The 26,821-nt window shown below is 52.0% G+C and overlaps 1 protein-coding gene across 4 annotated transcripts in view; it reads left to right on the forward strand.

Moving 5' to 3' along the window:
• Positions 1–14,352: 14,352 nt before the first annotated feature.
• The window catches only part of LOC119096309 (uncharacterized), a 35,180-nt gene continuing 22,711 nt past the window's right edge, over positions 14,353–26,821 (forward strand). For 2 of the 4 annotated variants that reach the window (XR_005094048.1, XM_037219145.1), the window contains exon 1: positions 14,353–15,760. Coding sequence is in view for 3 of the 4 variants with exons in the window: in XM_037219145.1 (XP_037075040.1) it covers positions 14,705–15,760 (1,056 nt within the window). In the remaining variant the exon portion in view is untranslated. The remainder of the gene's footprint in view (positions 15,761–26,821) is intronic. The other 2 variants (XM_037219146.1, XM_037219148.1) reach the window with 1 other exon arrangement.

Raw genomic sequence — 26,821 nt, forward strand, 5'->3', positions numbered from 1 at the left:
TCAGCGGCCCGGCGCGACCTTGGTGTGTGATCTGCTTTGTTGATACGAGATAAACCCCACCAGAAAAAACGGATTCCTAAGCAAATGGGAAAAACAGCACCTTTTGGCCGAATTTTGCGTGGAAAACCCTCGACAAAGAGAACCTGCACGTTGTCAACTGTGTGGGGTTTTCAACTGTCAACATCGCAACATTCAGATCTGATTATATAAGTTTGTGTTGCGTACAAATTCGAAGAAGAGGTCGAAAATGGCCGGATAGGAGCCGCCTAGAAAGGTTGTGGGTGTGGGTGGGAGCCTATGTGTATGTGTGAAGCGATACGAGTGGTTGTCGTGAGCGTCGGTGTCTAGAACGCGCGAGTAGAACATGCATCGACGGGTGTATGGGGTGCGGCGGGTGTGAAGTAGAGAAGGTGTGTGCTTCCGACACTATGTAAATGCGCTAATTTGGCGCGGCCTGTCCGGAGCCTCGTGAGCAGTGCCTGCTTCAGGTGCGTGTTTTGTCGTGTGTTATTCCAGTGTTCGAATCGTTACTTGATGCTGTGCATGAGTGGTGCGCGATGGCCTCACGTTGGGGAAATTGCTTGCAAGTGGAGTTGGGCACGTTAATTTTATCCGGAATCTGGGGAGAAAAATGACTGCGTATGGGTGGCGGGGACATGTGCTAGATCGTTTCAGTGTATACCTGAGTGGCCTGGTATCCACACAAAGGTGGTATCGTAATACTGCGGAAAAGATTAAAGTGTGTCTGATTTGCGCTATGCCGGGATGGAATGTCTTGTGAATAGAGGCTATTGCTTGGATGGATAAGCGGGAGCCTGACCATATGATGATCTGCTATGAATTGTGTCTTTTGATATACCGCATGAGCGCAGGGAAGAACAAAGGGCTATTACCCCGGCGGTGTAAATGCCGTGATGACCAGAAAGTCGGTTGGATTTTTGATGGTTATCATATGTATACAGCTTTTGTGTGGGAGTCTGCGCATGATTCATCCATCTATATATAGATATAGATATAGATATAAATATATATATATATATATATATATATATATATATATATAGTGTGTGTGTGTGTGTGTGTGTGTGTGTGTGTGTTGTGTGTGTGTGTGTGTGTGTGTGTGTGTGTGTGTGTGTGTGTGTGTGTGTGTGTGTGTGTGTGTGTGTGTGTGTGTGTGTGTGTGTGTGTGTGTGTGTGTGTGTGTGTGTGTGTGTGTGTGTGTGTGTGTGTGTGTGTGTGTGCATCAGGATTTTTTCTGTTTTAAACTCTGTCATGAGCGTGTTTATCTTTGCATACGTTACGGCGTGTTTTGTTTTGAAAGAGGAGCCGAATGTTGCACAATGGGGTTGGCGTCCAGCCAGTTGGACGTAGTTGTGGTGTGGGGAGCGGTGGTGGTGTGGGGAGCAGCGGTGATGTGGAGAGCGTGTCAGTGTGGGGAGCGGTGGCGGTGTGGTGTGGGAGACGGTGGTGGTATGGGGAGCGGTGGCGGTGTGAAGAGCGGTGGTGGTGTGGGGGACGGTGGCGGTGCGGGGAGCGGTGGTGGTGTGGGGGACGGTGGTGGTGTGGGGAACGGTGGTGGTGTGGGGAGCAGTGGTGGTGTGGGGAACGGTGGCGGTGTGGGGGACGGTGGTGGCGTGGGGAGCGGTGGCGGTGTGGGGAGCGGTGGTGGTGTGGGGGTCGGTGGTGGTGTGGGGAGCGGTGGCGGTGCGGGGAGCGGTGGTGATGTGGGGGGAGGGGGCGGTGGTGATGTGGGGAGCGGTGGCGGTGTGAGGAGCGGTGGTGGTGTGGGGAGCGGTGGTGGTGTGGGGGGACGGTGGTGGTGTGGGGAGCAGTGGCGGCGTGGGGAGCGGTGGCGGTGTGGGGAGCGGTGGCGGTGCGGGGAGCGGTGGTGATGTGGGGGAGGGGGCGGTGTGATGTGCGAAGTGGTGGTGGTGTGGGGAGCGGTGGTGGTGTGGGGGGACGGTGGTGGTGTGGGGAGCGGTGGTGGTGTGGGGGACGGTGGTGGTGTGGGGAGCGGTGGCGGTGTGAAGAGCGGTGGTGGTGTGGGGACGGTGGTGGTGTGGGGGACGGTGGTGGTATGGGGAGCGGTGGCGGTGTGAAGAGCGGTGGTGGTGTGGGGGACGGTGGTGGTGTGGGGGACGGTGGTGGTGTGTGGGGACGGTGGTGGTGTGGGGGACGGTGGTGGTGTGGGGGACGGTGGCGGTGTGGGGAGCGGTGGCGGTGCGGGGAGCGGTGGTGATGTGGGGCGAGGGGGCGGTGGTGGTGTGCGAAGTGGTGGTGGTGTCGGGAGCGGTGGCGGTGTGGGGAGCGGTGGCGTGTGGGGGACGGTGGTGGTGTGGGGAGCGGTGGCGGTGCGGGGAGCGGTGGTGTTGTGGGGGGAGGGTGCGGTGGTGATGTGCGAAGTGGTGGTGGTGTCGGGAGCGGTGGCGGTGTGGGGAGCGGTGGTGTTGTGGGGGGAGGGTGCGGTGGTGATGTGCGAAGTGGTGGTGGTGTCGGGAGCGGTGGCGGTGTGGGGAGCGGTGGCGGTGTGGGGGACGGTGGTGGTGTGGGGAGCGGTGGCGGTGCGGGGAGCGGTGGTGTTGTGGGGGGAGGGTGCGGTGGTGATGTGCGAAGTGGTGGTGGTGTCGGGAGCGTGTCAGTGTGTGGTAGGTGGAGTCGCTGGCGTGCGTGCTGGACCCGTGTGCTGATTGCAGTGCGCTTGCGCTGTGTGCTGGTCTGTGCGTCGGAGTGTTTTTGAATGTCGTGATAGTCCTGAGACTGCGAAGAGTGGGGGCAAAGGTGACTCGGCGATCTAGAGCGATGCCGGGATGTTTAAATGCAGTTACTGATGCGATTATTTCGAGGCGAGGGTTCAGAGGACTTCCCGCAGCAATGTGGCCGCTCGAGACAATGAGCGCTTCTGATTTGGGTGAAGTTTGGACGTGCCAGTTAATAGCTCTGACCCCATACCCTGGGCACCTGCGGACACCGCTACTCTTGTGATGGCGCATGCGAGAACAGCATGTGTGGCGTGACAAGTAGGCGGAATTATACCTGCATAACGTCACGTGCCTTTAGATTCTCGCAAGGTTTGAATGTCAAGCCGCCGGGAATATCATTTTGCTTTACTTTTTCTTCGATTTCACGTTACAAAGTGAATTTTACTCAGAGGGCTACTTTTCATTGCTCTTTTTGAGCATTATTTGCATTTTTGCATTGCATTGCATGGTACCATTTTTGGGCATTTTTGAACATCTGGATCGCCTATCCAAGTGGTCCAAATGATTTTATTACTGATCGTGATTTGTCTCGACTTTTTTCTATAAGCCAGCAAGAATTCCTATTTTCTGAGTTTTAAGGTTACTCACGATCCGAACCACGTTTACAGACTGGTTCATTTAATATTCAAGGGAATGTCCCACTATTGGAGACATCGAGGACATCAGAGCAGATCAGATATCATTGAAAAAGCTCATTTGTGACTACTGGTATGCTTTCAAGCGCAAAATACTGCTCTGACTAACAAAATAATTTAATTTAATAAAGATGTCCTTCAACAGGTACGTCACTGTTTCGTAACATCATGAAACGTTTTTTATGGCGTCAGAGCCGCTGCCGACCAGGCCATGTCAGAGTCTTCACAGTAGCGGACAGCGTTGCCTTTTCGGTTATAGCGTTATTTCCAAAGGGAATGTTTCCCATTTGAAGATATTAAAGCAAGCATCAGATGTGATGCATTAAGCTCAGTCAGGTATAAGTATCGAGACACTTCTAAGTGGAAAAGGCAGCTCTAAACAACACAATTTCTTCGTCTAGTAAATATGCTGCTTAATACGTCATTGTTTGATTACGTCATCGTATCTTACACAACATTGATTGAGGATCGCTTAACGGCCATTATATCTGGAAATTGTGTTCCTGAACGTCAGATAAAAATGACTCGACCATCAGGTTTGTCTCAGCCTTGATCACCGCGTGGCCAATGGAATGGCAAGATTTGAATGGCGTTAGTACGGCGTCATGAATGCTTGAGTGACCTTGAAATAGTCTCCCCGAAAAAGTTTACACATCTTCGTGGGCGTATAGCCCGGAAACTAGTGGGGCCTGGGTCTTAAAACGGAGGGGCTGTAAACTGCACCAAATGATCTTTAAAATGGCTATTTTAGTTCAAAATCCCAGGCAAATGGGGAACACCCTTGAAGTAGAGAAACATGCTAGCCAACAAATGTTCTCTACTTAGTACAAATGCCCCTCAGTACTTTTTTATTGCGTCATGGAACGTTTAATGATGTTAAGGTGATGCCAAATCAATGTGCGAAATTGCCACCTTAGCACTCAACTGCAGTACTTTAAGCTTGTCGAGAGATGAAAGCGGGAGTGCTAGAACTGCACATTTATCCATGAGGTTAAGATGTTTACTTGCATTCACATACTTGGCTATAGAACTATCCTTAAATCATTTAATTACAAATCTTATTTCCGTGACAGCTAGCAGCCATGTCCATCTTCTAATACGTCGCACAAAACGTGATTCGTGATTGAACATCCAGCCCTCTTATCCTTCTTCATATTTTATCCCGCATTCTCGCGACGCCCCGCTTGTCCGGGGCAGGCTGCATGCGCCAGCCACAAGTGGGCTGAATGGCATCTTAGAAGGGGAGACTCCGACCTGGCGCCCGGTGCGTCACCCGCAGAGGGGTCCCTGCGCGGGTTAAGGCTCGGCGCCCGCCCCCCCCCCCCCCCCTTAGGCCCATGCAGTCCTACCCCAACATTGTCCATTCTCCCTCATCCCATTGCCTTGAAAGGATTATTGCTGGTCGAAAGGACTCTTTTCCAAATAACTAACAGCCAATCGCGATTGAAACTTGCACGGCTTGTTCAACATCGATTGAGAGCCAATTGTAGCCTTTCATATTTGGAAATCGCGCTCACGGACATCAGATCTGAACGGTTCGACAATATTCTTCCTGGCATTGAACGCCGCATGGCCTATGGGACGGCAGGATTCCAATAACCTTGCTATGGTGTCATGCATACCCGAATGGCCTCGAAATAGTCTGCACGAACTGGTCTGCACATATTTGCGGGCGTTTCTCTAAGAAACCAGGGGGATTTAGATCTTAAGAAGGGCAAGGCTGTGAACTGCACCGAATGATTTTCAAACGGCTATTTCAGTGCAAAACCCCATACAAATGTGGAACAATCCCTTTAAGTTAGTCGATGCTCAGCCTGGTGTCCGTCATAACTATTAGTTGTCCAAATATCTGTGCTGTTTGTCATAAACGCGATCCGTGATCAAGACATGCAAACGAGTGTGATGAGAAGTTTTCCCAATGCGTCTAAGAATCATCGTCATAGTTGCACAGCCGCATGATACGTAGGTAAGAGCTGAACGTAGTAGCACACGTCGAGCAAACGAGCGCCGGCAAAAGAAATGGGTAATAGGTATAGATACTTCGAAGAGAACGGCATGGCAGAAGTCATAGCTACCATACATTCAACACGCATAAGAATTTTCCAAGATAAATTCACCAATCGCAATTTGCATTCTACAGCCAACAGACGATCGAAAGTAATTCACGTGAAAGAGGATGAAAATAGCATTCTCTGTAAAGGAGAGGCCGCAACTCCCGCTTCTTTTGCTGGAAGTGCCCTAGAGTTCGAGCCTACATGGAAAACATCAAAGCTGAGATTCTAATGCCTTATCAAAACGATTTCGTAATAAGTTGCCTGGTTGCTCCTGACTGGCCCAGAAGCAATGTAAGTCATTGCAATATCATTAACAAAGCGAGTTATCTATGTCACGATAGGCAAAAACTCATCCTACGGCCACTCACTTGAAAACCAAGCCGAAACGTCAAGCCGACATTAAATGTCTTGCTGCAAAACTAGTTCGTAAGCAGGACTCGTATGAAAAGAAATGGGGACAACCGGAAAACATGCGCGTAGGGACAGAACTACGAACAGTCCATCCCTAGCGACAGATATCTACCCAGCGAGGACCGTCCACCACTACATGCGTGCGCGCGCTCACACCTACACCCGCACAAACCCCGTCCCCCACACACATGCGCCAACGCATGTTTACACTCACATGGTTTTTCTGCTTATCACTCCCATAACCATGTTCACGCTTTCTGCCATGAACACTCGCTCTAGTCGCGGTGGGTTGGGTGTGGCCTGTTGCCGCCCCAGTGCGCACCGCTTCGACCGCGACACATGGGCCGGTGCTGACCCTTGCAGGCGACTATCCAGTCATATCATGTGTGGTCAGTATGTGTGCGTGCATCGTTTAGTGATTGTTGATGCGCTTGTCAATACATATTTCAAACGAAACTAAGAAGATACATGCAAATGGCAGCTCAATCTGTTAGCCAGTTGCCTTATATCGTTGGACACCCGTCACTGCAAACACGAATGTTCCAGTGGCCATGTTTTCACTGACCATAAATACGATACAGCTAATAAGGTAGGCTGTGCATGATATTTCTATGACGTCATACATGGCTGAGTAACTTTTAAAAAGGCGGCACGCAATAAGCTGAACCAGTTTGCGTGTGTCAAGCTTAGAAATAAAAGGGTATTAAGAGAACATTACAAAAAGACTGACTATCTGAGACCCATTAGTATCGGCATGTTATTAGTCTCATTAAAAGGTGAGATGACTTTCCCGGTAATTGCGAATACCTCTAAGGCATCTCTCAAAACATATTTCAACACCTCATACAAATGTGGAACAGTCACTTTAATGTCGACGTAGACAAGGTGACCTCCCTGGGCACTACTTGTTTTCAAGTCCTAAAAATGGTCAAACTGTGAAATGAAGGAAATGATTTTAAAGGCAGCGATTTCAATTCCAAACTCCAAGAAACAGTCCCTTTAATATTCATTACAAAGATAGTTGTTTGGGAGTGGCCTTCCCAGCTTTCGAGCTGAGGGTCCGTGCCGGACGTCTTTTTAAACTGGGCCTGCTTCCCCGTCTCCCGCGCCATCAGAGCTCGTCTGTGACATTCCCCAGTCTGCAGCACGCCTCGCATTCCGAGGCCGGGGCCCGCCAGCAGGGCCGGGCCTGGGTCTGGGGCCGCGGCGATCCTCTGATCTCGCCGCGCGTGGCTGTGCCCGGGCTCCGCCGGCGCGGGCCGCGCGGGTCACGGCCGACCGACGCCGGCGGCCGGCCCGCGTCGGCGGCGACGGGAACGGGGTGCGTCGGCCAGCAGCCAGCGGCTCGGCGCAGCACGCCGAGTCCTACCTGAAAGCGAGGATGAGGCCGGTACCCGTCAACGGACGCGCGAGAGGGGGGGGGGGGGGGGGGTATTTGGACATTTTGCGGTGAGCGGGGAAGTACTGTTCTTAGGTGCAGGGAAAACACGTGTGCGAATGGAAGCCGTCGAAAACATGCCACAAAGTTCGAGTAAAAATGAATACAGCGTTTCCGTGTGCCAAGGGTTGCCAATTGACACAAGCATCGGAAACTCAGAAAAACAAATCTGGACACACCGTGTACCGTCTAAATGCGAACTAAGTTTTTGTGGCAGAATGCGATGTTCAGCTTTCCAGTGCGGTGCCATGTCGACGCCAATGGCATCGCATCTAAGTTTGTGTTGTTGGCGTTGATGTTGACGATGTTGATGTTCTTTCCCGACGGGTAGTAAGGCTTTACGAAATCTGTCTAAAACGAGTCCGCTGGCATTGGTTCTGTTGTTTTTGTCAACCAGACAGGATGCGAAATTGCCGTATCTAGGTAAAAAAGCAGTTTCAAACCAATGATGCCACACAGACGCATTGGAGCCCCTCATTGAATTAAATGATGTCTAAGCTTATCAAGCGGACAGAACAGTGATCTGAGTGCGTCGAAGGTGGCCGTACCAGATGTAGCGTCCTACAAACAAGGCTGGTGAATGGTACACCAGCGTCTTCTTTTCCAATCCGCTCCGGAATTGTGTTTTGAGTCAGGTAACTTCCTACGCCTGACTCGTCATGACTGATAATTGCTCGAAATATGCCCCAAACCAATCACCCAAGCAATAACTGCCTTAAAACTCGGGAAACTCGGGGAAGATCTAACTGGCCATGATTTGCCATAACATGAAATCGCCGTGCATGCTGAGATCTATGCCAGAACTCTACACCAAAGGGAAGCATTTCTTTTACCTAAAGTGCAGGCAGCAGGTAACCACAGGCCACCGTCAATAACTTGCTCAGCCGCACCAACATTCCCTTCGGCAACCCAACCGGCAACTTCTGGAACATCGGCTACGTCATGCTTTGACGTAGCCGGGCTGGTCTCAGCTGTCTTCAGCTGCACCAGCCAGGCTCAGCGGAGACGGGCCTGCCGTTTCGTCCATCTGGGACGGTGTTCCAGGAGAGCGCAGACTACGTCGGTTTCGGACTCGCAAGCGCCATCTGGCCAATAACCACGCTCCTGGGACCACTTCCCATTGTTGCGTGCTCCACAATGAAACCGGGGCTGAAAGGCTGCGGTTTACCGGCGTGCCAGGTAAGTGTCATGAAATTTAGATTACCCTCGGAGTTCAAGGGAAGATCCAATGCCTCAGTATACCCAGCAGCCGGAAATTGCACGCTCTGAAAACGCCCCACAGTTGAAGTTTAAGTAAATGCTCGGGCAGTAAAATTAGGTTTGCACTTGCCAACATTAGGTCATTTGGATGGACGCTGCCCTCTGTACTCCTGTAGATGGCCATGAGGCACTTCGACAATCGCTTGCTCTACCGCACCGCGGTGCGTTGACTGCATTTGAAGGCGGCTTCATTTTCAAACCAATCATACATTCGGGGCGGGAGGTGTCTGTGTGTAATTGCATGACCACACGGCCGTTGAGCAAACTTCTGGTCAAATTGCTTGTTAAGCTTTGCTTTGATGCAAGCAGGAGCCTTAAGCTCCTGGATTTCCGGCATTATGAGCTCAGGGTTGACAGTTATCGACCTTCAATATTCCAGGAGGTAAAGATTAAACGGCGTTATCAATCAAACGCTGGCTAATCATGTTGGGAATCCAACAAGAGCAAAACGTCATAATTGCTGCAATGGTAACCTCCTGCCCTCACCGCTAGGCCACACAGGTCTCATTACCGCCGCCGGGGGGGGGGGGGGAGGGGAGGGGGGCAGCCGGGGTTGTCTTCTGAAGCGGACCTGGCGCTCAGTGACGACTTATCACGTTCATTTCCAACTTTTCTGTCAAGAGCAGTCCGTCCCCGCCTTTTTGCATCATTTCTATTAGGCCATTCCCATTAGGCCTCTTTCGATCCCGATGACCATTTGGAAGATAACCAGTTACATAGAGCGGTAAGTGGTCATGCGATACTCCGCCCACCGTGGGCTGCCGTCGCCGGCGGCTCTTGCCACGCAAGGAGGGCTGACATCCGGGCGTGGGCCGTTGCTCCGTGGCGACTCGGCCAGGGCGGCCGAACTGACTCACGGCAGCAGCATGCTTCCGTTGAGACGGGACGTCGCAAAGACTCATAACGAAGCCGTACGCGGGGAAGCATAACGCGTGCAAACCAGTCTCAAGCTTCCAGTCGCAGCCTTCTTAACCAAAATGTGATTCCTGTCCAAAATCAAGGCATGCATCATTTGTCAAACTGAGCTTCGTTCTCACCGACCACGTCCGCCTTGCACGAAACATTGGAGCCGACAGGCGCCTGCGCGCGGTCGCCGTGCGCAACACACCTCGGTAAAGCGCCGGGGCACGCCAACTCCAGCCCCTGTATGGCCGTGTGCTGGCACAAGTGTTCCCTTTCGGTTGTGAGGAGGCGAAACATGTGGTGCGTGAAACATTGCGGCACAGGTCTCCGCGGAAAGATGCCGCGTGGATATATTTAGACGGATTACAGTGATTACCACCCGTTCAGCGCGGGATTCCTTTCAAAGATGAATATATGCAGATCGACGTAGCATGATAGAAGGCCATGCATCAATTTGCAGGGATATACTAATGACCTGTGTCCAGGGATTTTGCCAGCCTCAGCATTGCCACTTGAATCATGTTGGCGTGCACGCCCGTATGTTTGTGGATGCACAAAATAGGGACCGCGTTAAGGGCGAAAGTTACGTAATAAATGTCAAGAATAACTCCGCAGCGCCTTTTGCCTCATTATCCTAGTTTCTTCGGCGATCAATCGCTTCAGTCGTTCGTCCGAGAGCGAAACAACCTGGGCCTTCCATGACCGAACTGTTCGCCCGTATCAGGTTAATTATGCTCCGTAACCTCGCCATGCATTGTCCAAACTACAAACATTTAAGTTGAGATGAACAGTTCTCCAGAACAAACAGTACCCCTGACTACACCAGGAACCCCAACTTGTGCAGTGAGAGTGGCCGGTAAATTCCCAGAAAAAGTGACGTACTCTGTACCACGGCAAGCCCGGCCATCAGCCGACTAGTGTGACATGGTATTTCAAAAGATGGATATTATGCCACTTCAAACTGCTACGGTTTGCTCGGCGTAACTATGCACATGCGACAGCTGGTGGAACAGAATGTGCCATTGCGAAAACAAAAGCGAACAAATTGTCACAATCGGTGGACGTATTGCCGTGATGAAACAGGCCCTGGATGCCCACAACCTGCAGGGTGTGGGGCAACGATCCGCAGGTCGTCCTTCCAGCGCACCACCGCAATCTCACAAATCGATTTATGAGCAGATGCTTCACACTGCGCGGCTCGCAACCAGAGCATTGCCAACAGCAGCGCCTTGAAAAGCTGGGAGGGTTTTGATGGGCATTGACTTGCCTAACCATCACGATCGATGTCCGAATGGAGCTGATTGACATTCTTTCCGAGGATTCGAGCGTTGGCTTTACTTGCTGACAGCTGCAAGAGGCACAACAGGAAGTGTTGTGGATGTCAGCGCGTTATTATGGCATGGTGACGAAGACAAGTTTGATTCTCGGCGTGTGCTCTCAGTTCACCAGCATTCATAGAGAATGTTCTACCTCAAAAACAGCTGCGCAGGCCGACCTGGAAATCGGCTTAAACTTTGCACACATTTATCATGGCTTGGCCGATTGCGCTGTCCGTCATGCGTAGCATCCCATGGCGCCTTCCATGACAAATATCGCTATTGTAGATCCTCATAGCGGCCATCAGCACGTGCTGGATTGCAAAGGAGAAGTGACTCAGAAAATGCTGACAATATCAGACGCTGAGATTTTAAGATCAGCTTATGCTTGCGAGGCGTTTTATGGCGGGCAGCCAAGCGTTTTAAGTGCTAGTGCCGGCCAATACCAAGTGTTTTATGCCGAGTTGGCGAGGCGAAGGACACTGGCCCATGAGTGGCGGGCATGATGGGATCGTTTCTCTGAAACCACGCCAGTGAGGTTGGCCTTCTGGGGGTAACTTGGGGAATAGCCGAGATAATGGGGCTGAAGAGACGGCCTTCTGTGGGTAACTTGGGGAATAGCCGAGATAATAGGGCTGAAGAGACGGCCTTCCATGGGTAACTTGGGGAATGGCCGAGATAATAGGGCTGAAGAGACGGCCTTCCATGGGTAACTTGGGGAATAGCCGAGATAATAGAGCTCAAGAGACGGCCTTCCATGGGTAACTTGGGGAATAGCCGAGACAATGGTGCTGAAGCAGGTCGTCAGCCATGACGTTACATGACGCTTCAAAACTTGTTGACATTTCTGGGTTGAGTTAGAATTGCATTAACCGTTTGATGAAACCAGCATCTTCCCAGAAAGCTATGATTTGCACAGACTGATCCCAGAGCAATCCATGCAGCACATGCTGTCAAACTCTTCTAAATAGCGCTTTAGACATCGGTTGAAAGCTGACAGACAATCAGCAAACATCCATGCCACTGGACTAGAACGGGCCCAACGAGCAGAACAGTGTTACTGAATTTCGAGGACGCCCGCACTGCGCCTGCGATACCGTCCATCGGTAACGTGCTGGCCCCGTTGTTGTGACCCGACGCACACCACCACGGCGGCACCAGGTCATCGCGCATGCGCTCTGGTTTCAATAACCAACAACGTGCGCTGAAGTGGCTCTCACACCGCTTGCCCTCCTGGGGCTGATGCTCGATTTCCAAGGCGTTGGGCCGGCATGCCGGGGACGATGAACAAAATATCGCAGGCTCGATGCGGTCGGTTCTCGCAGGGTCTGCGAATAGTCGTCGGAGAGAGACTACATGGTGCCAAATCATTCACACTACCTAAGCAACAAGGCCGCCAAACGAATTCAGTCGCGTTTTATTACCCACCGCCTCGCCAGGAACGTTAGCTTGATTCTGCTGGCGAGAGAAATCGTAACATCTAAACCATCCGCGTCACCATGATACTGAAAATGGCCGGGTTGCAAGTCACCCCTCAGACCACGGGCAGGCGAGGGAGGCGGGGGGGGGGGGGGGGGGAGACGCAGCTGTGACGCCTGCTGCGCTGGCTCGCAGAGGCAAGATGTCATGGCGCCGGCGTCGCCTGTCCGATGACCTGTCGCAGCCCAGGGGTCGAGTGATTAGGCACAAACGGCACCGAAAATGGCTAACAAACGCGCGTGCAAAGTTGCATTCTATCGTGTGATTATGCTATCTAGATCCAGGAAAATGTTGGTACTTTCGCATAACAAAAATAGTGAGACAGTCATAGGTGCCAAACACCTGTTTCGAACACCTGTTTGAGTATTCAACATCCTGGCAGGTCACAAAACTTTGCTGAGGAAATGTTCCTATCCCATTTCAGTAATCGCTAAGCTACGTATAAATGGAGATCGAGAGAAAGATTACAGCAGATTGCTAAGTAAGACGTATGCTAATCCAATAATATTTTAGGCAGCTTCACCAGACTCATGTAAACCTGAAACATACCACACCAAAGTCGGTCGCTGGAAAATGCTGGGTTGAAGTATTTCTGTCATCATTTGCCCACTACCATGGACGACCTTTCCTGCGATGTTTTTTAAACTATTCTTTAACGCTTTTTGAGGAGGTTTTTGTCGCAAGCGCGAGGTATGATAACTCATTATAAAAACATCAAGGTGTTGTGATTTGCGGTCAATTAAAAATGTAAGCAAATGTACATAAGACATTAAACAAGGCAGCGAGCATCGCATTGTATCTGAACAGCAGAGCAAAACTGAACAGAGCTCAATCCAGCAGCCCATTTTTAAGTTTCCTGTGCTGACAGATAACATATTGATGTCTGAAGTCTTTTTCTCACGATTTACAATGTCAGCTCTGCCTCACGTCAGCCAAACCTCTCCGGTTTTTGACTTAAGGAATTTTACAAAAACACGGCTTAGAGGTAGGCATTGGAATTTGATTGGTACCTATAACACATGACGGGCACAAAACAAACCGTGTTTCTCCACTGTTAACCTGCCATCAATGGCGTATGTTATTAAAGAATCACAGCTTCTGATTGCTTGTATTTGAACAGGCGAGCCGATGCGAGCTACAAAGTCATTCTGCCATAATGATTATGCAACATTTTGGAAAACGTATCATCGCATGCTGGATAGGGTTGAATTAACATCTCCCAAGCTTTCACACGCAATTTACACACAGTGTGCGAAATCCAACACCCATCTAAAAGAACATGAACTTCACAATGGTGAACACCGTCTCGTGCGCGCTAGAATGGTTCAAGGCCTTGGAAATGCAGCTCAGAGCTGGTCTGAAATGATGACCGCGTAACCTGGACACGAAAAACCAATTTGTGGATTATATTCTGTTGACGGTGCAGTTTCGTTCCCCAGTGTAATGATGACAGCATACCATTCCCTAGCATATTAATGACAAAGCCATAGAGTTTGCCAGATCATGCTTTTCACATATGCTCCAAAAGTGGGACACTCCCTTTAAGAAGCCTTGAAAAGTTTCGCACCGTGATCCCTCGTGAGAATGGCTTCTATTTCACCCTTGCTTGCATGGCCTGCTGCCGCCAAGTTTGAGAGCCACTGCGTGGTTGCAAAAGGGCCCGACACTCGTGCATAGGACAGCGCCAGATAGCTCCGGCATCTGATCACGTGCACACTGGCTACTGCTGGCGTCTGAGCACCCCCGTGGCGTGATGCACGCGCCACAATCGTCTTATCGCCGCGCCACCGCTACGCGACCCTGCGGGTGGGCGGCGCCCCCTTCATCTTACCGCCCGGTCGCGAGCCCGTTTGTGCATCCGCGTCCGGCACGGCGCCTGTTTGAGTTGGCAGCGCCGGGTCAAACCGCGCGCCTGCCGCTAGGCCGGCAAACCAGACAGCCGCGTGGAGCCGCTCCGCACGTGCGGCTTTGGCTTGGCGCCCCCGTGCGCGCAGACGCACCGCGACGGCTGCAGCCTGGGGCCGCCCGCAGTCGGTGGCGGCGGCGGTCAGGATCGCCCGCGGCGCGCGACGCTCCGTCCGGCGGCTTGACCCTTGACCCCCGGGATGGTCAGTCGGGCTCGCACGCGGCGCGGGAGCAGCTTGACCGCTCAGACCCCCCGCGGCGAGATCTGAGTGGCGCGTGGTGAGGTGACCTGCTAACCGTGCAATGGGCTGTGAGTAGGGCATTCGCGCACAGCGTGTGGTGGTGGCATTTGTGACGCGGCGATGCCTGGAGGACCTCGTGGCAGGAGTGGTTAAGAACACTGCAACTCCGGTGGACATGTGTTCCAGAGACATCACGGAACCGGCTGGCTTGAAGCGGCGTGCTCATTTTGTGTGACGGAGGTGGATGACCCTTGATCCGTGTCGGCGCCGCTAGCAGCGTCCCCGTTCTCGCGTCAGATCCGATGAGCACCTGCGGGCCAGAGCCGCTGTGCTGCCTAGCCTCCTCTAGGGATGAGGATTCCCTGGCGAACATCACCTCCGGCTACGACCTGCCCGTGCAGGGGCTGAGAGACGGCAACTTCGAGGTGGTCCACTGCACGGCCATCGCGTGCCTGTTGGCCAGCCTGCTGAGTGCCGCCGGCACCGTGCTGCTCACTGTTGGCGCCAACCAGTGGAAGCCGTCGACGTTCTACAGCTGGACGACCGGCGACCGCGTGCTCGTCTACATGGCCGTCTTCGATGGGCTCTTCAATCTGATGCACATGATGGACCACGGCATGTACCTGGCGCAGCGGGGCCACGTGCGACCGCGCCAGCTGTGCGCCTTCTTCGGCTTCATGCTGTCCGTGTTCGTGATCGCGCAGAACGTGTTCGTATGCTTCCTGGCGCTGGAGGCGTGCTTGATGGTGTTTCGGCTCCGTCCCCCGAACTTCGGCAGACACGACTGGCGCCCCCTCGCCGTCAGTCTGGGTCCGGGCGTGCTCTTCAGCGGCGTGACGTGGGCACTGGACAAACTAGGCCCCAGCGGCGCCTTCTGCTACCTGGACCCAGTCAAGGCGCCGCTCTTCCTCATGACCTTCACCACGCTGTTCCTCATCGGCGTGGGCGTCTTCAACCTTATGTTCTACACGGTGACGGTGGTGAAGCTGCACATCGCGGACCGTGACAACCGCAAGCAGCTGGGCAGTCGTACGCAGCTCGGCCGCTCGGTGAACAAGACCGCCTGGACGTGTACCTACTTCATCGTCTCCTTCTTCGTTCAGTGGCTGCCCATGATCATCTACGGCGCCTGTACCATACGGGGCGGCTCGCCTCCCTTCAGCCTGTTCATGGCGGTGACGACCTTCACCAACCTGGGCGGCCTGTTCAACCTGCTGCTGTTCACCTACATCCGGCTGAAGAAGCGTCGCTCGATGTCACTCAGCCGCCAGAACGCGGTACGCAAGCGGCCGGGGCCGACGTTGCTGGCGACCAGCCCCCGCGCCACGGACTGCACGGCACGCCCCTCACTGCATGGCGTGAGTCGCTAGGTCGCTCCCGCGCTTCCGTTACGCTAGACAGCTCTTGCCGGCCGGTTTGCTTCGCAGGCTGGTGGTTTTGGCGCAGCGCTCTTAGAACGACTGACTGGCGGCCTGGTCGGGTAGCGTACGTGTTTGGTTTGGACTGGCCTGGCGATCGGTTTGGCGTGCCGTGTTTGAACTCGCCCCATGGCTTGCATTAAAGTGAACGGAAGCATCCCCAGGGTGTGAAGGTACTAACGGCAGCGCATGACTGGAAGTGACCAGCTTTGGTGCGATGATGAACGATCATAACCATCGCATAGAGCCTGCGAGTATGTTTCAGTTGGGTGAAAATCAATTCCTGCACGATTCTTCGCTGCCTGATCCCGATGTGCATAAATCTCCTGAATTCGAACAACATGTACGTTTCAGTAAGGTCATCTTCGCTGACAGCTCACGTTTAACGCGAGGCACGATTAAGCGAGGGAAATGAGCACCGCCAATATAGCTTCAGTATTTTATTTGCCAGCCCATTCGGCATATCTATTCACTAGGCATATCCATCCATTAGACATATCTGTTCATTAGGATGATTGGGAAGCGATGTGACAGTGCCGTGCTACACCGGCCAGCATCCCATCAGCGGGATTGTTTGGCACCAGGGCTTAGGGAAACGTGTGTCTTTCTGAGGACCTCTCGCAGCTTGTGAACGAGTAGGTCTATGCGCATCCGTTCAGCTGTTCAGCCTTTGATTGGGGCCTCACCGGACGTGCTCAGGTGTACTGTTTTGCCTGCCAGTCACCGGACTGAAAGCACACCAAATGGTGCCCAGGTGGTGGCCCACCTGCCTCACTGTCTGCTCCGAGTTACAGGACATGTGTATGTGGACACACTAACCATACCATGACCGGAGATACTACACGATGCAAAGACACACTGTTTGCTTGCTGACATAGCTCGCTTGCGCGCCGTATGCGTTGACTTCAGTGTCGCTGAAGCCTGAACGCACCACCGTCCCGGTCGGCACGAATGATAATTGGTCCTTCGCTTGGTGAGACGCTTGGCATTTGATTTCATGTAATAGGGAAATCAAAGTGCTAAACGGAAATCGGAGGGAACTTAAAATGCATAGTTCGATGAGCATCCTTGAACTTTCGCGGCATCTTATGTTATGTTAGGTCCGCTGCAAACAAGTCTGTAATAACCTCTGTAACTCTACGCTACAGGAATGCTCGTCAGCACAAAGCTCACGGTGAAAGTAATCACGATGCACGCAACAGGCGGCGGTGGTGATAACAACTGGAGTTGCCTTTGTTCACGAACGGCACGGAAACAAACGTTGTAATATGCTGCAACTGAGGGGAGGGACGGCTGCTTTTTGGCCAACAACATGTGCTCTGCCACTTGATTAGTATTCTGCGCCAAAAGCAGGCGCCATGCCGAGGTCAGTAATGACAACGAGGCCGCTTTTGTCACTTGATTCCCATCACTAACATCACACTCCTCCACACATTCACTCCACGATGGACTGAACACAGTGTCAATGTGTGCAAATATCCTCGTGCAAGCAACCGGTTTAAGCTAAAAAAAACAAACAGATAAACAAAAAACAGGGAACTTTTCGTGAGAAACAGTGCGTTGAGTTACCATGGGTAATGACCTTAAGCACCCAACGCCAGTAATTTAGTAACAGGGTTAGCGGGTATCCGAGAGGATATGTACGCATGGGTGGGTACAGGATTCCGTCAAGGAAGGGGCTATGCTTCATTGTGGTCCCCCCTGGAACTTGTCCCCCTCCGAAAAAAACAATGACGCCCCCACCGTGGACCCACGACACTGGCAGTTGTTTTATTTTATGCTGAAACTTTGACTACAGCCTCTTCAACACGCACCCGGGTGGGATGTGGGAAACAATTTACCCCCCCCCCCCTTCCCAGAAAGTTTTTGCATAATGATTTCCGAATGGCACGATGCGACCTCGCCAGACTTTGTATGACTATAGGCAGTTGAGTGGCGGTCTTTGGGTGTAAAAATTAGATGTACCTTGTAAAATCGCTGACCTATGGCAGCTCATAGTCACACCGAGACTGTCAGCGAAGGCAGTTTCAGGAAGGTCGCTCAATCTGATGCGACAACTGTGTCTAATGAACCCATATATCTCTGAGATAGTTAAGTAGACAATAAACAGGGATCGCAACAGACCTACTCCAGAGACTTCTCAAAAGTCAGAGTAGGACACTGACCTGAATTGACCCAGGTCAATAGCTTGTTTTAGAGGCATGCCGCTGAGCGTAAGCCTTAATGCACATTCAAGCGCAAAAGTCAAAACAATTTTGTTGGGATTTTGGTAAGCATGACCTCCTTAAGGTGAAACCGTCCCTGATCTTAAATGGACACCAGGGACCTCTTTCTTATAGCAGGTATGTCGGTTCAAGGTGGATGCACGAGGAGGCCCGGGGGCACTTGAGACACCAATCCGGAGTTTGACCTTGTTTGACTCTACTTGATTCAAAGGTCAAGACCTAGGAACCTGATTTTTTACAGAAGTGAGCTCACATGTAGACCCCCCCCGCTCTGTGAATTTGTTGTCTCTAGCTCTCTTAGTCATTGTGATCTCTGTGGAACAAATTGACCCCCCACTCGAGCCAGGGCTATCAAACCGGCCATCCGGGCGCGTGTCGAGCTAGCCGCGTGTGTGAATCGATCTTTCCGTGTCTTACGAGTGCAACGTCACTCCCATCCCAGGGAAGATCAACAGTCGTTGGCTCGTTGCCTGCCGATCCTTCAATTCAGTACGGATCTGGGTAAACAATGCTCACATCCAGGGGCTGGAGCGCGGCGCCGCTGGACCGAGGGCCGAGCAGCTTCGGCCCGGACCGCGCCGGCTGCCAGTACGGTGGCGTTGTGGCGGCGATGTAGTGACATTTGCCGACTGGTAACATTACATGTTTTTCCGGAATGTTGCGTCGTAAACAGAGGCGCAAGTGAAGACAACAGTGCTGCTGACGTTCATCGTCGGTCCTTCAATTTGTACTGATCAAGAGCGATCTGCGTGTGTCAGTTATATCTGTTTGGCTCTTGCGTAATACATTCCGAGCAGGTTCAGGTCAATGACATATCGACAAGTTGCGTGGTGCGAGGCGCCCCTGACTGCCGCTCTAAGCTGTCCGTCATTAAAAGTGCAGCGTGTGTCAGCTGCTTACAATGTTGGTAGACGCGTCATGTTTGCCGCTAAGGGCGCTCCTGTCGCACCAGCTGTAAATGTAAGCGGCTGCGAAACAGCTTACGCTGCAGAGATTGTGGATGTTGTCCGTGTGTCAAAAGGCTGCCTCGCGTCGATGCTACGGGGGCTTAGACTGAACCCAACATATGAGGCGAGAAACCGTGTGAGGACTCTGTCGGCTGCGACAGTGATACAATCACGAACTGCATTGCTTGCTGAAACGGTCCGTTTTAAGTTAACTAGCGTGCGGTTGTCTAAAAAGTGTCATGTACCGCGTGACATATCAGCATCTCAACCGCCCACACGCAAACCGTGTAATGGGGGTGCGAGACGCCCGCCCCTGGCTAGTTTCATAACGCTGTACGTAGAAAAAGACATTCAAACGGACGCACACGCTTGTCGACATTGCGTTGCCAAGGAGCTACGGCACATGTCTCGAGACCTCTTCATAAGTTGCGGTTTGTGACATTAGAACTGTTCATAACCGCTCAGTCAAACTCCGTACACAATGCAAATTCGCGCCATATGGACTGATGGTAATTCCTAGTTTCACCGACCGTATTCATCGATAACTCGAAAACTGAATGTCGTAATAAACTGATCTTATTTCAGTCAACGTGCTTTCATGTTTGCGAAACGCGTCACGGTAGAACCGCATAAAATACACTCTGGCTAAACATTCTGGCATCTGACAATGCCTGTGTATAATGTTATGCATATGTATATGTATATGTATAATGTAAAACAAACATGGGTAAGCAACGAGCTAACACTCACACTGTCTCGGCCCGTATGCCGAATGAAAAGGAGCTTTCTCATGACGATTTTTCCTCCAGTTCCTGGGAAATGTATCTCGAGGAGGGATAATGTCCTGTTTGGAACATCTTTGCGAGCATTGAGCTTCCTCATTCACTTGACTAGCGTGGATTAAGATGCAGAATGACGATTAACTTGTCAAGCACATCGCACAACCCGGTACTGGAAGACGAAGTTTTCGACCTTTAACATTCAGCTGGGTGTTTGGTTTATATTTAGGCTGACCGGTTATGGTTTTGCTGTTGTTTGTTTCTTATGTTTTGTATTAAATGCGTTTCTGATAGGAAGAGATTACGCCTAGAGCATGGTAGCTCCTTGTCATTGATTGGAAGTCGGCACGTTGATGATGTACTGTGCATGATCATCCATGCACGATTATCACACGACCATCGTAGCATACGCACACATTCTGCATATGGTGGGTCTGTGCATGCTGTGTGAACGTAGTCACGAATGAAATGTCCGATGGACTTGTAAATCTAGTTCAGTTAAACCGATCAAGATCACCGCATGTCATTGGCGATGAGCACATGTAATGTTAACCCGAGCCTGAATCAGTCGGCCCGCGCCATTGGGGCATGAAGAGGAGTTTCGCAGCAATGTCTAATCACATAGTAACTATGCATGGTATCGGAATGGGAGCAAAATGAGACGAAACGGAATTCCGGCCGTGTGCTTCGCAATGATTTTCTGTTCACACCGGCGTTTCATATACACGTCGGATGCGCGTCACAAGCAGGTGAGGTCATGACGAAAAGTGTGACGTGTAACACATACCAGAGGCCGCTCAAATTCGGATCCGAAACGGTTTGCTCGTCTTCGACGAGCTACAAGTGGTACCTAAGGTCCAAACGTCGACTTCAATCACCTTTAACATTTAACTTAACGAGCAAGCTGCAATAATCAACATATATGACAAAAGTAGGCCGCGTGCTAGTGGTTCAAACATGCAACCCAATTTCCCTGGACTTGCCTAAAACAATGCCCAGCGTGACCGCGCGAGATATGGCAGAAAAGGCGTGTATCGCGGGCAGCGGCCATAACTGTCGAACAGTAAGACGCGCTCAGCAAAAGTACGGCGCAGGCAGACACACGGTTTATATCCGGGCCACGTGCGCCCGCCTGATTTGCATAGCAATCGCCCGCATGGGCGGACCATAAAATCAACAGGAGTAATATGCCCTTCCCAAGAAGTCCAGATGGCCTCTCCAACGTGGCGTGCACCCGGTGCCGTGTAGAACAGGGATCGACATGGAGTGTTTTCAACACGTGTCTCGAAAACATCCTCTAAATGTGTCGCCCTGCGTGGATTATTGGATGCTTGGCAGTCGGAGGGGAATCGGAATCGGCTTCTTAAGTCAGCATGGACTTCTGCAGCCTGCTCGACAGCGGCGTGCGGGATGCCTCACTGGGTCTCATCTCTGTATTGGATTCTGGAATCGCTCGCGCGTGAAAGCCATGTCACTTGTACATTCCTGCCGGAGCAGGGAGGCTGAATTAAAACTGAAAATACTTTTCGAGCAGAGGCTCCGAATGGCATAGTCCACGTGACTTCGGGAGGAGACGGAATAGTTTTCAGGGAATCATGGTGGAATTTTCTTAGGCTTCGTAGTGGGCTGTAGTCGGAGTTGAGTCAACGGAGTCATAAGTGAGCTGACTTTGACTGCCGGAGTGCAGGTCAGAATGTGCCGTTCATTTCGGTATGTTAAATTTTGCCGCAAATTACTGCCGTTGATGTGAAATTTTACCATGGGAGAATGGGAAACAAGCACGTTAATGGCTCATTAATGAACAGCTCACGCAGCAAGCGCTGCTTAGCGTTAGCGCTGATCCTACCTACAACTCCAAGAAAAAGACTGTAGCGTTAAAAATATAGTTCAAATACATTTTTTTAGAATAGAATAAAACGGGTGCCGTGAGCCGGAGTCGGAGCCGTTTTTCCACAGTAGTGAGATCAAGCTCAAAACAGCTGCACACAGTCCCCTGCCTGAGTTCAAACGTTCAGTTCAGGCTGACGAGCCGGAGGTGCACTACATACCGGCTTACCGGCTTATATGTTCCGGCTCATAACCGGCTTAAGCTTTGGCATTTGTCGCCGTTTGAACGACTGTCTGATATGCGCTCACACAAAGTTGCTGCGACCGAGTAGCCGCCGGTTTCATCGGACTCTTGTCACTGTTTTCAGGAAGAGCTTAACCCGTCTTTCCTATGTCCTTTGACCGCACCGAAGGCACATATTTTTGTTTTACTTCAGTGTCTATCATCGTTTGAATAATAGCCTGATGCGTGTTTAAAATTTTACAAATTTGTCCTCATTCCGTTGGCGTAACCACACCTGAAATGCTGCTGGGATCCATATAGTTATGCGGCACTTTACGTGGTCAACACAAGATCACCAAGCTATTAAGACTGGAATTGAATCGGGCATTGCTAGCGGGCATAGAATACGGGCATTGCTAGCGGGCATAGAATACGGGCATTGCTAGCGGGCATAGAATACGGGCATTGCTAGCTGGCATAGAATACGGGCATTGCTAGCGGGCATACGGGCATTGCTAGCATTTCCATAGCAGTAGTAACTAGAGTTCTGTATGGCCGTACCCCGATTCTCTTGGCCGATATAAGGTCTCTGCCTTGTCGTAGATGTGCATTTCAGTTACGGCTAAATCGGACCAAAAGGCATGAGGCAACTCTGTACAGTTTCGCGAAAATCTAACGAACGGAGGGCCACTAACGTTCAGAGGGTAGGCAGATGGAGCTTACTGAACAGCTGGAGTGGCTTCTGGCACTGCCTCAAGCTCTGCTTTGATGCCAAGACCTTGTTTTGACTTCTTAAACTCAGTTTGGTTATTTTCCTTGCGCTGTGCGCCGCGAAAAAAAACCTTCTATGGGGCCTCCTGGAGTCACCGGAACCTTGTTTTTGATTTCCGGGACCTCAGTTTTAGGACAAACGACCCATGTGGTTTTCTGGCGCCTAGGGGTGGGGTCCCCCGGTCCTCAAGACTTGTCTAGTCATGCCCTGAGCGGTCAGAGGGCCCCTGAGCAGTTAGAAGGGCATCTTAGTGGCGGGAGGACTAACTGGTGGCCAGAGTGACCCATCACCTTAGAGTGGCACTGAAGAAGCGTCTTGGACGTTTTCTCCGACCATTTGACGTTCAGATGTCCCCTCAAAGGTCGGAGCGGCCCACGAGTAGCCTGAAGGGCTCCTGGGCAGCGAGGAGGCCAAAAGAGCCCTGAACAGCCAACCAGGCTCCCGGTGTCGGGAGGCTATTTAGTGCACTGCCAAATGACTCTAGCGGCCAAACGGACCGCGCAACGGGTCAGTGAGCCCTGAATGGCGGATGAGCAGCTAGATGGTAAGGAAGGGCCTTAAGCAATCAGTGGTGCCGATTGGTAACGGGACGGACACCAGGCGGCCAGCAAAGCCCCTAAGGAGTCATTAGGGAAATGCTGCCGGTCAAGAGCTCCGCAATGAGCAGTGACGTTCTCAGTGGGAAGAAGGGGCCCGATGAGCTAGATCGGCTCATGGACGACGTTGAGTGCACGGGGGTCCCTGAGAGGCCATTGCAACCCCTGAGCGGCCAAAAGGACCCTGAGCAGTTCCGAGGTCCTTTAAGCGTCCAGCAAGCGTTGAAGGACCACAGGTCTCTAAGTAGCTATAAGAGTCCTCAAGCAACCAGACTGCCCTTAGCGGTCAGGAAGTTCACACTGAATATGGCCAAAGGGGTACCGCGAGTGGACCTGATGGGGCTTACTAGGTAGTCATAAGATGCTGTGGTATTGTCTGAACTTCTGTTTTTGCCAAAGAAACTCCTTTTTGGCTTCTCTCATTTTTTTTGTGTGACCATTTTGTCGCTCTGCGGGAGCCGAAAACAGTGCTCATATGGGGCTCCTGGACCCCCTCGAACCATCTAATCAAGCCCCAACAGTCTTCAGCTAGGATAACCAATACCTTTCTCGATTAAGGGACTAAGGGGCGCTTCCGATCCCTCTTAGGTTACCTACCGGCCTCCATTCGAACGACGCATGGACCGGACGCTGATCGATTCGGAGACCCTCAGAGGAGTACTTCATACTTCAGTCCTCTCCCTGACGCCGAAGGCCCTCTGGCCGGGACAGCTGACCATGGATCTGCGCAGGTGTTCCTCACCGACGTGAAGGGTGCCTTTCTGGCGTAGAGGGTCCAACAAATGGCCCACGAAACCCATATTGACTTAGCAGGAGCCTATATGAAACGGCAGATGGCACTTGTTTGGTACTGGAGACCCCTGACCGACTGAAAGCCTTTCAACGGCCTCACTGTGGTCTCTTTCACATTTCCCTTTATTTTCAGAGCGCCCCGACTAAAGCAAGGGGCCCTCTTACATTCGGGGCCCCGTCCCTATTTCCACTAAGCAAATGGGCCCCTGGCCGATTCCGAGACCCTCGCAGACATAGGATTCCTTGTTGGGAACTTTGGGGTCCGTGGCCGACATAGCCATCCCCATTGTCTCAGGAATCGTTTCCTTGTAAATGGCATTCACGGGGCCCCGCCTTGTCCGTGCTTGGAACATGGCCGCCCTAGCCGATACCGTAACGACTGTTTGGCATTTGTGGACTATGGTCAACATGGGCCCTCGAGTTGCACCAGGAGGAGGATATCGGAGCAGGAGGCTGTCTGAATAACACCGACAGACCAGGCCCACACTGCTGGGCTCGGTATTATGACCTCTGGCCAGCCTTTGGGCCTCTTCAAGCCCTCAATCGGGCCCATTGTCTGCGGTTCCCAGGAGCCCTTCGTCCCCTCGGGACGTACGGGAGAGGACCCCTTCGTCCCCTGTGCTCAGCGCTTGCAACCCTGGGCTCACGAACAGCCAGGGGCTCTAGGGCGTTAAGGCGCCCTGAGCTGCCGAAAGGCCCCTGCGCAACTAACAGCTGAGTGGCCAGGCAGTCGTGAGGATACAGCCAAGTGGCTCTGGCGACCAACGAGCCGCTGAGCGGCCAATAGGCCATCAATATGCAGACGAGCCCTTACGACCAGAAGAGTCCTTGAACAAAAGAGGTGCTCATTGGTGACCAAAGGAGCACTGAACGGTCAGTGGAGCCCCTGAGCAGTCAGAGGAGAACGCCACTGGCTGCTCAATAGACAGGGGTCCTAAGTGGCCTGAAAGGCCCTGAATAACTAAAGCGTCCCATGAGCGGCTAGAGGGGCCTTGAGCACACGGCCCGGTGAGGACGATGCGACCATTAAACGTTACAAGAGGCCTTTAGTATCCCAAGATCTCCTTGGCGTTCTCAAGCGAACTTCAAAGGCCAGAGGGCCCTCTAAGTGGCTATACGTGCCCTTAAGCCCCCGGTTGGCCAGACGTGCCCTCCGAATGGCCAGAAAGGCCTGGAATGATCAGAAAGGGCCTGCAAAGCGTATGGAGGGAGCATTTCGTTGCTGTCTGAAATTTGATCCTGGCAAAAAACTATTTTGCAGCGTTTCCTTTCGGTAGCAATTTATATTTGCATTGCGCAAGACGAAAGGGCCCTCTCAAAGGGCCCTTGCCCCCCGACCCCCATATTTGTTTTTTTTCTGAGCCATGGGGACTTCCTCGACCCCCAACGAATTCCCAGTCCTGGACAGACACGTTTTCAGTGACATAAAAGCAGTAGGAAATGTTGGTGAGGTTTACATTATTTGAGACCACCCATACCGCAAAATCACAGAAGGCACGGAACCCTTATCAACGGACCGAGCGGCTTTAGCAAAGGGCTGAAGAGAGTCATCAGCGGTGGACCAAAGTGCTATTTATGTGCCGTGCACTGTGCAGAAACAGGCATTCATGATGAAAGGCGACGCAAGATTACTTGCCCAGTTGAGAGGGTTGATATTTCCGTACAGGAAACTGCACGCTATGTGCAGAACATCATTTGCCGTCGAAATGTTGTAGACATTTTCCGCTCGAATTAAGCCGAAAGCATTTCCGACATCTTGCATTCGTATTTCAAACATGTTGCCGAATTGAAGGACCTCTTGCGCTTTCGCTCCAGCAGTTGGGCTAACGCCGATCATGTCCGCTAAGCTGGAGCCGTGGGTACATGAAAGGCTATGTGGCTGCCGGCAGTTTTGCGCGTGCTAGCCGTGCAGGGATTCCGGACCGATTTGGTGCTCCAGCCACGTCTCCAAAGAGGCAGGTAAGCTTCAGAAGGTTGGGCCCGAGGCATACGTGGGCTTGGGATCGCCTGCGACCGATTTGGGCGGTTGCGAGCATTTTTGGTGACCTTTGATGTGACCTGACTTTACCAGGGTCCGGAATGGATGGGTTACCAAGCACGGCGCATCCACTGGTGATGCTCTGGTAATAATCGGTGCCATAGACTCGGAGCATTGGGTCGTTTGCGAGACGATTTTGGTAGTTCTGGGTGCTAACCTTCCTTCTAACCTTCAACCTGACTCACAGTTCCGGCAAGGATAAGATATGGATCACGGCGGATCGAATGACGAGGGTTTGGGCGGATCGAATGACGAAGGTTTGGTTGCAATCAACCCCATAGACTCGGGAGTATGGGATCTTCAACGAGTTCGTCAACCTCAGGTCAGGTCGTTTGATCCCCGTCCCTGCAGATGAAGCTCGGCTTTCTCGGCTTGCACGCACCCACGTGACCTCTGGTGATCATGTGAACATCGGCTGTTATTGCAAACTCAGATAGGTACAGGTGCTTGGCAGTAACGGCACCTGACGTTCGTATGTTAAAAAGGTCGGGACCTGCCGCTCGCATGGCAAAGGAGGCCATCTGGCTGTGGTATGCACGGTGACTCATGGAAACGTCAGTATGGGCTCGGATCCGACCTCAACGCCGAGTCCCTCGGTGGCTACCCAAACTCTACCGCTGCCAACGACAGTTTACAGTTGGCGTGAACATGACCTTACCATGCTATCTGTCTAGTTTTTGAGGGTTCAGTGCCGTTGTTTAAAGGACTCAGACTCAGCCCATTGACATCGCTAACAAGGCGGCTGTGGATGATTTTCCGAGCGCGAATATGACATGGCGTCAACCTGGGTGCGAAAGGCTGG

Source organism: Pollicipes pollicipes, unplaced genomic scaffold (assembly GCF_011947565.3).
Source record: "Pollicipes pollicipes isolate AB1234 unplaced genomic scaffold, Ppol_2.1 Scaffold_4295;HRSCAF=5057_pilon_pilon_pilon, whole genome shotgun sequence".
NCBI lineage: Eukaryota > Metazoa > Arthropoda > Thecostraca > Pollicipedomorpha > Pollicipedidae > Pollicipes > Pollicipes pollicipes.